The sequence below is a fragment of the Phascolarctos cinereus genome, unplaced genomic scaffold, assembly GCF_003287225.1.
Source record: "Phascolarctos cinereus isolate Bilbo 61053 unplaced genomic scaffold, phaCin_HiC Scaffold_2;HRSCAF=192, whole genome shotgun sequence".
Lineage (NCBI taxonomy): Eukaryota > Metazoa > Chordata > Mammalia > Diprotodontia > Phascolarctidae > Phascolarctos > Phascolarctos cinereus.
The window spans coordinates 120,154,021-120,168,573 of NW_027555625.1; the positions used below are offsets into that span (position 1 = coordinate 120,154,021).

General features: G+C 42.7%; 1 protein-coding gene across 14 annotated transcripts in view; it reads left to right on the forward strand.

Moving 5' to 3' along the window:
• The window catches only part of AAK1 (AP2 associated kinase 1), a 254,149-nt gene that overhangs the window by 172,795 nt on the left and 66,801 nt on the right, over nt 1–14,553 (forward strand). For 12 of the 14 annotated variants that reach the window (XM_020985375.2, XM_020985378.2, XM_020985377.2 and 9 more), the window contains exons 12-13: nt 1,185–1,483; nt 8,246–8,518. In XM_020985375.2, the coding sequence (XP_020841034.1) occupies nt 1,185–1,483; nt 8,246–8,518 (572 nt within the window). The remainder of the gene's footprint in view (nt 1–1,184; nt 1,484–8,245; nt 8,519–14,553) is intronic. The other 2 variants (XM_020985381.2, XM_020985382.2) reach the window with 1 other exon arrangement.

Sequence of the window (14,553 nt, forward strand, 5' to 3'; positions counted from 1 at the left end):
AAAAGTATGCATAGTTTAATAACTTTTTGGACATAATTCCAAATTGTTTTTCAGAAAGAATGAACATGGGGCAGCTAGGTGGCGAAGTGGATAGAGCACCAGCCCTGAAGTTAGGAGGACCTCAGTTCAAATCCAGCCTCAGACCAAACACTTGACACTTACTAGCTGTGTGACCCTGGGCAAGTCACTTAACCCCAATTGCCTTTGGAAAAAAAAAACGAATGAACTACTTCACAGCTCTACCAACAGCACATTGATGTGCCTGTTTACCCCCAGTTTCTCCAGCATTTGTCATTTGCCTCAAATAGCATGGAGTTCCATTCTTTATGCTATGTAGGTCATCAGGACCTACTGAAAAGTGACAAGGCATGGACTGTGGCTTCCTAGGATCATCCCCTGTTCCTGTAGCCATCTGTTCAAGTTGTCCCAAGTTCTGGGCACATACTGTAGTCCCTGATGAACAGATCTGTGTTGCTTTTGTTTCTGGTTGTTATCGAAAGCTGTGTCCACATAGTGCGTGCTCAGACCTCTCTATTTTTGGAAGGATAGCCATTGTGGTGCTTAGTATACCCTATACCTAGACCATTATCCATATATCCAATATAGCACTGGTGTCAAACTCAAATAGAATTGGGGTCTACTAAATTGTACATAAGGATCTCTTTGGGTATATACTGACTTAGAAAACCACTGTCAACATGCAGTCCTAAGCCAGTTAGTATATAAAGTTTATTTATTGTCTTTTTTTTATATTGGAGTCAGGGGAGACCTGGGTTCAAATTCCATATCTGACCCTTACTAGTTATTTCACTGTGGGCAAGTCACTGAGATTCTTTGAACCTCAGTCTCTTCATCTGCAGTTTGGAGGCAATACTTCATAAGATTGTTCTGAGGTTCAAATGAGATAATGTGTAAAAAGTATTTGCAAACCCTTAAAATGCTCCATAAGTTTCATCTTTTATTGTTATGGTAGAGCTTAGAGTACCTTAAATTCCTCTATAAATCTCAACTGTTGTAGTTGTTGTTATTAATATTATTCCGAATCGAGGCAAGGTCCTAGGCCTGTACCCATCTTGTCACGACATGACTAGAACTTGTCATCACTTGTTCTGATATCTTATAAACAAGATGGTCATTTTGTCCAGAGGAGGATTTATACCCTAATTTTGGATTTTTTTTTCTAGTTTCAGGACCAAGTGTTCCAGCTGGCCTCCCCACCAATGTCCCTCAACCAAAAACCCAGCCTCCTCCGAGTCAGCCACTCCCGCAGGCTCCAGCCAAGCAGCCACAGGCTCCACCCACTCCACAGCAGACCCCTTCCACTCAGGCCCAGGTTCTGCCTGCTCAAGCCCAGGCCACACCCCAGCACCAGCAGCATCTATTCCTCAAGCAGCAGCAGCAGCAACAGCAGCAGGCCACGTTTTACCAGCAGCAGCAGCCGCAGCCGCAGCCGCAGCCACAGCAGCTGGCACCAGCCCAGCAGGTAAGAAGAGCCGCTGCTACCTGGGCCACTTGGCAGTGGGTGTCTGTTTTGTCATCTCACACATATGTTAGAGCCACCAGTTTCAGGTATATTCTTAAGTACACAAAGACATGTACTTTGGTGAGACCGGCCAAATACCTGGCCCACTCTCCAGCACAGCAACTGAGTGAAGACCCTTAGCACCCCAGAGGCAGCAGGTTTGGTACAGAAGCCAGGAGTCCAGGTATCCCTTGGATATGATGGTTTAGGCTTGATTCTGGAAGTTGATAGAACCTTAACATAAGAAGAAAAGGTCAGATGTCGAACATGGACAGCTGCGCTATACTCGCCTCATCGCTAGCCTCTGAATGTTCCCTTTACAATGAACTCTATCTTCTTGATCATGTCACATTAAAAGTTAAACTTTATAAAGAATATACATAAACCTGTACCTTGATTTCAGGCTGTCCAGACAGCTTTACTGAATTGCCTTCTACCTAGTATTTTTATGTTAGGCACTATAAGAAGTACAGAAATACACAACTCTCCTTCCTCTCAAGGGTTTTGCAATTGCATTGGGTGGATGAGACATATCTTCAATCAATCCCCAAGCATTTGTTAAGGATCTGTTATGTACAGATCTAAGTGCTGGATATAAGTACAAAAAATGAAATAATCCCTACTTGCAAGGAGCTTACATTTTAATAGAGGAGTGTGTGTGTGTGTATACATAGAAATATACTGCTGTATTTAAGCATATGCTTTTATATATGTATGAGGAATATGTGTATAAACATATACACATCATTACATAGTGAATAAATGCAAATATGTACCAAGTAGTTAGGAAAGGGAGGGCACTAGTCGTCTAGAGGGATAAGTAAAACTTTCTTATAGAAGACAATGCCTGAGCTTTTGTCTTAAAGGAAATGAGGCAGAGCGAAGGAGACAGTGATTGGGCATGAGGGATGGTTAATCCAATGGCAAGAAGATAGGAGATTGGACTATCATGCGAAGGACAGTGAGACAGCCAGTTTGGATGGATCACAAAGTGCAGGAAAGGGAGTTCAATGTCCAATGTGGCTGGAAAAATAAATTGGGGCCAGGCTGTGTAGGGCTTTTAAAGTGAACAGAGGTGTTTTATCCTGAGGAAATAGCCACTGGAGATGATTGAGTACAGGAGTGACTTGGTCAGATCTATGCTTAAGGAAAATTATTTGGCAACTGTGTGTAGGATGAAGTACGGCAGCCAGGTGGCACAATGGCTAGAACGCCAAGCCTGAAGTAAGGAAGACTCATCTTCCTGAGTTCATCCGGCCCCAGACACTTTATCTGTGTGATTCTGGGCAAGTCACTTAACCCTGTTTGCCTCAGTTGCCTCATCTGTAAAATGAGCTGGAGAAGGAAATGGCAAACCACTCTGGTATCTTTACCAAGAAAATCCCAAATGGGGTCATGAAAAATTGGACACAACTGAAACATCTGAACAACAACAGAATACAAGGAAGTGGAGTAGTGAGAGACAGACACATATGAAACAATTACCAAGCAACATTCATCATCCGTCAAAGTTTATTAAGCAGCTACGATGTTGAGGGCCCTGTGTTAGGTACTAGGGAAATTACTAAGATTATAAGGCAAGACTGCCCTCAAGGAGCTTATCACATAGCAAGGGATATAAGGTGCATACCACGCTCCAAAATAAAACATCGTAGACAGAGTGTCATGGGAACTCACTGGAAACACTCATTTCTGACTTGTGAAATCTGGGAAGTCTGTTTATAGAGGTGATGGCATTTGTAGAAGTGTGATATTCCAGGTATAGGGAAATAACATCAGCAGAGGTAGGAATAGACATAGAATGAATGATGGGAAGTCCACTTTGGTAGAGCATAGTTACATGACGAGCATCTAATGCAAACCCTGCATTTTACAGACAAGAGTATTCTCTTTGAATCTCAACTTTCTAATTTGTGGCACTCGTGATCTTTATCTAGTGGTATTAAGTCCTCTAAACTCCAAGGACTGACTGATCTACAATACTCGTTCTCAAAATGTGGTCCAGGGTCCTCCGAGGGTCCCTGAGACCCTTTCAGGCAGTCTTTGAGGTCAACTATTGAGATCCAAACTATTTTCACAATAATACTGACATTTTAATTTATAATATGGTCAATATCAATAGAGAGAATCCACATAAACAAAAGCTCTTTGGGGGAGGGAGTCTTCAAGAGTGTAAAAGCGTCCTGAGACCAAAAAGTTTGAAAACTTCTGAATCACAAGATCCCTTCTAGTTCTGACATTCTGTTAGAGAAACAGAACCTGAGATGGGTGGCAGCAGATTATGGAACACCTTGAAAACCATGGCAACAAGTAGGTACTTCAGTCTGTAGGCAATAGGGTGGCAATAAGGGTTTTTAAGTGGTGGAAGGATGTAAAGAATCCTGTCCATGAGGAAGATTAATCTTGTAGAAACATGAAAGATGGTTTAGACACAGGAGAATCATATGATATGGAGAAAATAATTGGAAGAGTATCACAGTAACCCAAGCAAGAGAAAATGGTAGTTTGTACCAGAGTTAATAACAACATTTTGGTAAATTGTGTGAAACATACTAGGGAAAATTTATTGTAGGTAGGGGTTACCAGCGTAGACTTCATGGAGGAAGTGGGGCTTGAGCTATTTCTTGAAAGATGGGATCATCTTTCACAATGCCTCCATCACTCCACTTAGGTCAGAAGCAACTGATTTTGGCAGATTTCTGGGGTGTAATGTGTATTTAAGGCTGACCCATTATTTCCAGTTAAGTTTCCCATCAACCAGTAAACATTAATTAAGCTCCTACTATGAGCCAGCTACTGTGCTGAGTGTTAGGGGTACAAAAAAAATCCAAAGACAAGTCACTGCTCTCAAGTAGCTTATGTGCAAACAAATATATACAAAGCAAACTATCTATAGGATAAAGAAGAAGTAACAGAGGAAAGACACTAGGATTACTATCTTGTTGGTGTCACCCCAGGCCTCTTCCCAGCCCTAGGCCTGAATCTCCATTTTCACACAGTACTTCAGAATTAATTCTTTCTAGCTAAGCCATCCCTTAGAAAAGGATTTATCCATAGGAGTTCCAGTTTTAAAATTTACAATGACATAGCTCTTTGCCCATCTGCTAAAGTTCTTCAATGATTCATGATGGCTTGGGAGGTTACCTTGGGTTCTGCCTGGGCTATGCCAGAGGAGTATAAGCTCTAACAGGCCCCACCAAGTTTGGACTGAGGGATGGACTGTGTGGCTGCCACCTGTGGCCCTGCTTAGCCCAGTTCTGAGAGCTTTGTCCTAATGTTATCTACAGGATGATGAAGTTTTTGACTGTAAGAGTTTTTGAAGACTACCCACTAAGTCAAAGAAAAAGAGTGTAGTCTGTATTGGTGAAACCAAGGGTGATTAGAGTATTGAGTTATGTCGTTGCCAAATGCACTGAAATATGCACATTGACTTATCAACCTCTTCTCTTCCCGAGAAGAGATTCTGGGGCAATGAAATCAAAATCAGAATGTTTATAATGAGTATAGGTCAGTGTAAAATGATTTGGATGGTCCTAGAGGATGTCATCAAGATAGGTTAGCTTGGTAAATAATACTTCTCCAGTATAAGCAGAGCAGATCTTTGTGTCAGCTGGTCAGGACCTCCTCTCCCCTGGATAGTGCAGAAGAGTCACTGACTCATTCTGACTCATCAGACCTCCTGTTTCTAGACTTTGTCAGGATGTCCACCCTTTTATTTATCTTTGCTATATGCCCACTGAGGAAGTGTGACATGATGAAAGGAAGTCCTAGGGTGAGAAGTAAATCTTCAGTCCTGGCTACTGTGCTCAGTGCTATAGGGGAAACAACAATGTACATATGACATAGGATTTCCCTTCGGGGAGACAAGGCATTAATACTTGAAAGATTAAGTAACATTGTAAAGCACATCTCCAGGTGACCTATGAGATAGATTAATGAAATCAAAAGTGGTAGAGATCACAGTAGGCTTAGGGCTCCTTACAGTTCCTTTGGATCTGTAAGGGAGGCAGCCTGGCTTTGGAATTAGAACATGGACTCAGGCTCTAGCTTAGACATTTTCTAGCTGTGTAGCCAGGAAAAGTCATATAACCTTTCTGCATCTCACTTCCCCCTCCATTGTAAATTGGGGCTAATAATACTTGTACCATCTACTTTATGAGCCTGTAGTTACACCTAGTAATAATCCTCATGATGCTCTAGCAATGAGCCTTTTTTGTTCATCTTAGTTTACTTTTTATTTCCATAACTGGTGACAAATCCTGGACTTAAAGATTATTTTTTGCTTCCCATTTTGAGTAGGTGGTTTCCTCGTGATGCAGAAAGAGAAGCTTTAATCTCATCAACAAAACTTTCTAAATCTCCCCCTAAGATGCATTACTGTTGGGAAGGCTTCCTTTAAAAACAGATTACCCTCTCCCATCGTGTGAGAAGCCTGTTGGTCCCACCAGAGGCTGGCCCTTCCTGACCATGTCTCAAGGCCCATTTTATTGCATAACCCACTGTCTACCAACTGTAGTCATCTGACTCCATGTTTCATTTCTACCACTACTTTACTTTGACTTAGGAAACCCAGCTTTGAATCCTGGCTTCTTCTCTTATTAGCCGAGTACCTTTGATGGAACACATAACATCTCTTAACCCAGGTTCCTCAATTGTGAAGTTGATATAATAACACTTGCATTCACTTGTTCTGAGGAAAGCACTTGTAATTGTTAAAGTCATAAAAATGTCATCTTCCTTTATCCCTTCGCTTTCCCCTCATCTCTATACCCTGACTCTCCACCCCTCCCCATCCCCCAGATATGGGCTCTTCCCATCCCCCCAGATGCAGGCTCTTCAGCTGGTTGCCTGGTTCTTGGGCCCTGAGTTTGATTTGGTTTTATGTTTTAGTTTCATTAACCTATTCTAAGTCTCATCTCATTTGTCGAGATGATAATAATAACAGCTAGCATTTATATAATGCTTTAAGTTTTGCATAGTACTTTACAAATATTATCTCATTTTATCCCCACATACCTCTGGAGGTTAGGTGCTATTATTGTTCTCATTTTACAGATGAGGAAACTGAGGCAGACAAAAGTTAAGTCACTTGCTCAGGGCCACATAGCTAGCTAGCAAGTATCTGAGGCTACATTTGAACTCAGATCTTCCTGAATCCAGATCCAACTTTCTATCCAATGCAATACTTAGCTGCCTAGATGATCCTTGACTTCATTCGATATAATGAGACTTGAAATGTTTATGGAATGGGCCAACATGTAGGAGGTTACAAAGAGATCTCTCTGAGATGGTTTGATAGTAAAGAAGAATCACTTTCAAAGACTGAGATTAGGCTGCTACACAGTGCTGAGGGTGGTGATGTGCATAGTTTCCCTTAGGATGGGGATGGAGATCCATAGGAAGAGTAATACCCATTCTCTGATGCCTCCCACAGTGTGATGGAAAGAGCCTCCCAGTGTGAATTCAGTCATAGGAATCCTAATCCTGGCTGTGCCCTTATTTAGCTCTGTGATCTTAGGCAAGTCACTGAACTTCAGTGATTCAGTTCCTTGACTTGTCAGATGACGATTGGGCCTTTTTGTGCAGTTGAAATGAGGGTAAAATGAAATGAGCGGTGAAAGTCTTTTGAATAGCACTCAATGCTTTCCAGGTGTAAATTGCCATTGTTGTTGTTAGTTATTCCAGTATTTGAAGAAGCTACCGTTTTGTCTCTCTGGGCACCTCCTGCAGGCCTTAGTAGACAGTGTTCATTGATGTAGGTGCATAATTCATCACTTGTTGACCAGCTTTCAGGTGGTGAGGCTCTTTCAGCTTGGCACCACCAGGCCTCAGGTGATAGACGTGCAGTTCATAATAGGGCCATCCTCAGATTCTTTCCATCTTAGTAAGACCTGTCAGAGCTTGTGCTCTGTTGCCATAGGCCCCAGGAACCCGGGATTGTTTCTGTGCCCCAGAGAAGCACCAGAGTAACACATTTATAAAGGGTCTGTGTTATTTTTAATAATAATTTAATATTTAATAATATGTCATTGGGGCTACCAGTGCAAGCCATGGCCTTGAGTCTGACCCCATCATACATTAGAAAAAATACTGGGTTTAGAATCAGAAATTTGAATCCTGAGTTTGAAGCCTGGTTCAATTTACTATTCCCGGTGGGCAATTCCCTTTGATTCAATGAACATTTTTTAATTGCCCACCATACACAGGAGTTAAGTGGGCCATGGAGAGGCCAGCACTTAAATCCTGCTGTAAGGATACAACATGAACATATGGGGAAAAAATACAGTGTGGAAGAAATTTGAGGATGGGGAGAACACTTAACAGCTGAGGAGATTGGGGAAGGCTTTCTGGAGAAGGTGGCACCATTTTGGCTGGTGCATGGGATATGTGAAGGGGAGTAATGTGAAATAAGGCTAGAAAGATAGGCTTGAGCCAGGTTATGGAGAGCCAGTGAATTTGTATTTGATCTGAGTGGCAATACAGACCCAAGGGAGGTTTTTTAGTTGTCTGATACTGTGTCCTTTTCTGGCAAATGACGGAGATGAATTTGATGATTGAGAAAGTTCTCTTCCTATTCTGTCTCTGATGAGCTGCAAGTAGGTATTTTCCCAGGACATCAGCCCCTCTAACCTAGGATTAGGTGCAACTTAAGGCTTGTCTCCTTGGGGGGCACAGCCCTAGGGTCAAGCTTTTGCTCACCATCTTATCTTGCTGGTCCCCCAGTTCCAGGTGATGCACCAGGGAGCCCAGCAACCAGCAGTTGCTCAGTTGCCCCAAGGAGCCCCTCAGCAGCAGCTGATGCAGAACTTCTACCAACAGCAGCAGCAACAGCAGCAGCAGCAGCAGCAGCAGCAGCTGCTGAAGGCTCAGCAGGCTGTGCTGCAACAGAAGACAGCTGTGGCAGCCGGACAGCCGAAGCAACAGGCTCCCTCCCAAGCCCAGCCGCAGGCGCAGCCGGCTGCAGCCCCACAGCCAGCCCCTGCCCAGGAGCCCATGGTAAGAATCGACCTGGGCTGAGAAGCAAAAGCAGAGGAGGAAGGAGCATTCAGTGAGGGCTAGGGGAAGGGCAAGAGGAAGGCAGAACCGTCTGGTGAGTGGGGGATAGTCCAGCCTGGGAGTTGGGAGACCTGGGCTGTGAACTCTCATACCCCCCAGTGATTCTGGTTGTCCTTAAGGCTGAGGCAGGTGCCTGCCTGTAGAGAGATAACAGTGTTGCCCTTTCTTATGGTCCCATCTGAGGAGCAGAATGTTGTGCAGGCTTTTGAGGTAAGGTCTTCGGGGGGTAAAGAGCTTCTTACAGGGAAGGAATGATTCTTATATATCACTCTGTAATAGCTTACATTTCCATAGCATTCCCCAGTTTAATGAGAGTTTTTTTCCACAACAAACCTATAAGATAGGTAGAATGAGATAGATAATCATCCCATTTTACAGGGGAGAAACTGAGTCTCAAAGTTAAGCGACTTGCCCCAAGTCATACAGCTAGTTTTAGTGGAAGAGGGCCTCTGACCCCCAATTCAGTCTCCTCTGCACCACATAGACTTTCAGTTGCAGTGGCAAGGTGAACCTGTTGCCTCTACTAGCATCTCCATTTGGAAATCAGGACTCCAGTAAAGGACTGGTATTCCTCTTCAGGAAAAATAGCCTGCTTTTCTAAAGGAAATCCCCTTTTTCTCTTAAGATATATGAGCCTTGACACCATGTAGGAGGGGTTTTTTCTCCCTGCCTCAGAAGTTACCAGTCAAGACTTTGTCAGCTTAATAGATGTCCACTTAACAAGCATCCTCCTTACTAGGGCCTCTACTTGGGCCCCAGCTCTCTAGGATCCAGAGGAGAACTGAGCATCCAATTGTGTATTTTGGTAGGTAATGGCATTAGCCACATTCGTTCTTGGGCTCAGATGTGGGGAGTACCCTTCCACCAGGAGTCAGACCGTGTCCAGCAACATCCTCTGAGGCATACAGGCTTGTAAGCCTTTCCCAATTGAGCACTTCAATTTCTGTAGGCTCAGGCCTTTGGATCTTTCTGCTAGTTAGGAACTCCTACCCAAAGTATCTAAATATCAGAGTGCTGAAGAAAAGAGAGGGCATGGTGCAGCCAAAAGGACATTGGATTTGTAGGGAGAGGACCTAGGTTTGAATAGGGGATCTGATAACTTACTACTTGCATGACCTTGGACAATGCCGTGGACATCTCTGGGTCTTACTTTCTGTAACTTGAGGCCTCTAGCAGCTACCTAACCTGAGCATTTGTGGTGGATTCTCATTTACCAACCAGCCATCTCAAGAAAGGTCTCTTGTGCCCTCCTTACCATGGCATATCCTAACCAACTCCCCAAAAATGGCAACTCAGCATACTTGAAAATTCTGAATGTAGGAGGGGAATCACTTTGACAAAAAGAATAAGCCATCTAAGTGGTGCCATGAATAGAGTGCTGGACCTGGAATCAGGAAGACTTGAATTCAAATCCTACCTTGAACTCAAATCCTAGCTGTGTCACCCTGGGCAAGCCTTCACTTCCCTCACCACGGTTCTTCATCTGCTAAATGATGAGAATGAGAGTGTCTACCCCCTGAGCACTACTGTGAGTGTCAGATGAGCTAGATTACATTGGTGAATCTTAAATTCCTGCATAAATGCTAGCTATCATCATCATAATCTTGGGTTTAGAATAGGTTATTAAAATTGAAATGGGATCATAACAACCACTTTTTCCTTCTCTGCATCCTAAATCCATTGGGTCCCAGAATCCACCACTGCATGTATGAGGTGTGAGGGATCAGGCTAGTACGGTTCACTCCTCCTCTGCTATGACTTGCCCAAAGGTTTAAAGGAATCGAGTCCAATCTGTAGAGTATCTCACACAATGAGACACCCATCCTCACAATCTCTGGCCATCAGAACAGCTGATGGGCTCTGTGGCCTAGTTCTTGGTATGGCCAACCGCCTGGCTCAGTCAAGTAGTAATCAGTCTGTGGCCTTACTCCACATGGTGCTTTCCTGGCAATAAAAGAAAACCTGAATTTCTCTAATTTATTGGCTCACACAGCCCTGGCTAGAATCTATGTAGAGCAAGTTTGTAGTGTATAGCACAATGACTAAACTGAGTGCACAGCAGTGCTCCATTCCCCACCCCAGTCCCCAGAAATAAGGGCTTTTTCTTCACCAGGCACACTAGGCACGCTCCTCTTTCTTCCTGTCCCTGGAAGCATAACTCTCCCATGACTAGTCTCCAGTCACCATTCAAACAAGCGCTGAGAGGCTATCTAATCTCTTTGGTTTATCATCATTACCACAGTATTAGTGTCTCCTGCCACAGTGTTGTATATACCCAGTTCTGGCTTTATGGAGTAGGTTCTCCTACTGTCCTGGCTATGATCTCATAGCACTTGCCCATTGGGCACCACTGGGTCATCTTGACCAGCCCCTGATTGTTTGACATTCTAGTGGACTTCTCTGGGGGAACTCTTCAACCCTGAAACACATACCTACCCATGTGCGCACACACGCACACACACACACACACACACATTGATGTCCAGTAAGTCTTACTTATATCTCTGCTCCAAGAACTCTCTTCTCCCATGTATATCAAGAGAAAATACTTGCCAAAACAATAGTAATATTCTATGGTTCTAATATAAGCTAGAGTCACCATGATGAAGCTGTAAATTATAGAGAGCCTCAGACTAGCTCTTTCCCCATCAGCTGCTTTTAGCTTGTTTCTGGCTTGTGCCATTTCTTTTGTACAGTTTTTCTTTTTTCAAATGAAATAATATTTGTAATTTAACATAGTGCCTGGCATATAGTAGGTACTTAATAAATGCTCATTCCTTTCATACCCCCTATTCCCACCCACCAATCCCTATTTCTCATCTATCACCTTTGTTCAAATGTCCTCCCATTCACCAAATGAAAATGTCTATCAGCATCAAGGCTTAAGTTCTTAGTACCATCCTAATACCAAACATCTTAGACCTTATGTTATTTTAACAGTAATAAGATGTTTCTATAGCAATTTAAACTTTATAAGGGGCTTTCTTCACATCAATCCAATGGTGAATAGCTATTATTATCTCCATTATACAGATGAAGAAACTGAAGTTCTAAGAAAAAGAAGGATCTAGCTCATGGAGAGCTGGGATTTCAGACCCAGGTCTTCTGACTTCATGTTCCATACTCCATGACACTGGGGTGCCTCTTCTAACTATCTGGTTCTGAATACGAGGCTTCATCCAGGATAATCCACGTCTTTCTCTTTGCCTTGGAGATCAGGTCCCTTTGGCCACACTATTGCTTTTCTCTGTCAGCTTTATTTGATCACAGGTTATCCTCTTCATGTCTGTCTTACAGCTGTTTTGGGAATGAATTACAAACTTCTTCCACATTCCAATTTGCCTGTGGATGAGCATTACTCTGCAGACTGATTTACTTTTGACTATAGAGGGTGGAAAAGGCTGGGGGTGACAGGGAGGGTTGGGGGTAGGTAGAGATTTTAAAAAAAAAGATTGTCTACGGGCAAGTCTCAGAACGAAGCTCCATCTTAGTTTAATCCAGTCCTGGACAATCCTGAAGTGGTTTTCTTTGTGACCTCTGGAAAGTCACGCCCATTACCCCTTGTCTACTCTTAGATCTGCTTATGAATGCACAAAAGGAGCAAATGCATTTAAGAATGCTGCAGAAGTCATTAGTTAGTATTAGGAATTAATGAGACCCTAGAGTAGAGACTTGGGACACCCAGCCTAAATTTTTGACTTTGACATTCGGAAGCCTCAGTCAAATCACAGGAAGTTGAATGGAAAGAGCCTCAGTGACCTAAATTCTATGCCTGGCTCTGGCACTAACTAACTATATGTATGACCTGTGACCTACCATATGATGTCCCCATACTTCAGTTTCCTCATCTGTAAAATGAAAGTACTTGTACTACCTACTTCATAGGGTTGTTTTGGAGAAAGCACTTTATTAGTCTTAAAACCATCATTATTGTTCATATTCTCAGTTCTTTCTTTACTTGTTTGTTTGTTTGTTTGTTTTTAGGCAATTGGGGTTAAGTGACTTGCCCAGGGTCACACAGCTAGTAGGTGTCAAGTGTTTGGTCTGAGGCCAGATTTGAACTCAGGTCCTCCTGATTTCAGGGCCGGTGCTCTATCCACTGCACCACTTAGCTGCCCCTCATATTCTCAGTTCTGCCACTAACTAATGATCTGACTTTGGGCAAGTCACTTCATCTTTAGGTTTTCTCATCTGTGTGAGATGATTTGGAGCAGGGTGGGTCAGAGTTTTGGTGTCTAGTCTCAGCTCTGCTGCTAAATAGCTCTGTGACCTTGACAAAGTCACACAATCTCTCTGAGCCTCAGTTTCCTCCTCTCCAAAATGAGAGGGGTGAACTAGATAATCTCCAAGATCCCTTCATGTTTTAATATTCTTCTGTACATTGACAGAGTCATGATTTCATTGGTGTGGCCACTCCCTTCCATATGCAGATCACCATCTTCCTACACCTTAATAGATGGACCTGCAAGTTTTCATGTCAAATAAAGATCATCAACAGGGGATAGGGGGTTGGCACATCCTGGAGGTAAGCCTCTTCACACTTAGGTTGGGGGTCCTCAGAGAACAGGTACATAATCTAGTGTGGTAGGACTCACCAGGGTTTACACTCTGCTAGCACAGTTCTTGGTGAACTGATAACATGATGAGGAATCCCAGGAATATTTTAATTCTGGACTCTGGGTAAAATAGTACAAAAATGCTTCAAGAAGTCTCTTATCTGGATGTAGCCTGCCTCCTGGCTCAATTCCCCATATCAAACATGTTGAAATAGGGTTGGAAGGCTGATAACTGATAATGGGCTGTTCTGGATGACCAGAGAGGTCACCTGAAGTGCTTAGATGCGAAGATTATTTTTTGTTAGTATTGATTTTATTCAACTGTTTGTCTCCACTATGTAAAACAGGAAAAATAGATAAGGGTAAGCTGGATAATATTCACAAACTACTTCGAACTCCTCAGAATAGCTTCATGAGGGACCTTAGATATAATTTAGTCTCAGTTATCATTTTGTAGAGGAGGAAAAATGAGATGCACAGAACTGAAATAACCTTGGCAAGACAGCAGATTGCAGATTCAGGACTGGAACCCAGTTGGAATTAGCTGACAGGCCCACAATACCCCAGCTTTTCTTCCATTTAATTGATATCAGAATTATATATTGGCTTATGAGTTCTTACTTCAAATCATCAACTCCATGGGACAAAGAAGCCTCTAGTTGAAAGAATTCTACTTTGGTAATCAACAAGCATGTATTGTTTACCATGTGCGAGGCACTGTGCTAAGTTTTAGGGATGCACAGAAGGACAAGAACAGTTCTTGACCTCAAGGAACTCACATTTTTATTTATTAATATACGTACACACACATACATACATATATACATAAAGACAATTTTTAGCATTCATTTTTTTTAAATTTTGAGTTCTAAATGTTCTCCCTCCTTCCCTGACACCTCCCCTTTTCTAAGACAGTAAGCAATTTAATATAGGTTATTTATGTGCAATCATGTAAAACATTTCCATATTCGTTATTGTGAAAGAAGAAACATACCAAAAGAAAAAAAAACACAAAAAACGTAAAATGAAAAAGAGTATGCTGTAGTCTGCATTCAGACTCTTATCAGTTCTTTCTCTGGATGTGGATAGCATTTTTCAGTACCAGTGTCTCCCATGACACGGAATCAATCCCAAAGTTCTTCTGAGAGACCTTGAGAGTGACCTTGTATCGCTTCTTCTGATCACCATGTGAGTGCTTGCCTTGAACGAGTTCTCCATAAAGTAGTTTTTAGGCAAATGTACATTTGGCATTCAAACAACGTGGCCAGCCCATCATCAGAGCTCCAATCTCTGCAGCAGAGTTTGAGTGCTTTGCAGTTTAGCTCAAAAAAGGATCTCAGTGTCCAGTACCTTATCTTGCCAGGTGACCTTCAGAATCTTCCTAAGACAATTCAAATGGAAGCGATTCAATTTCCTGGC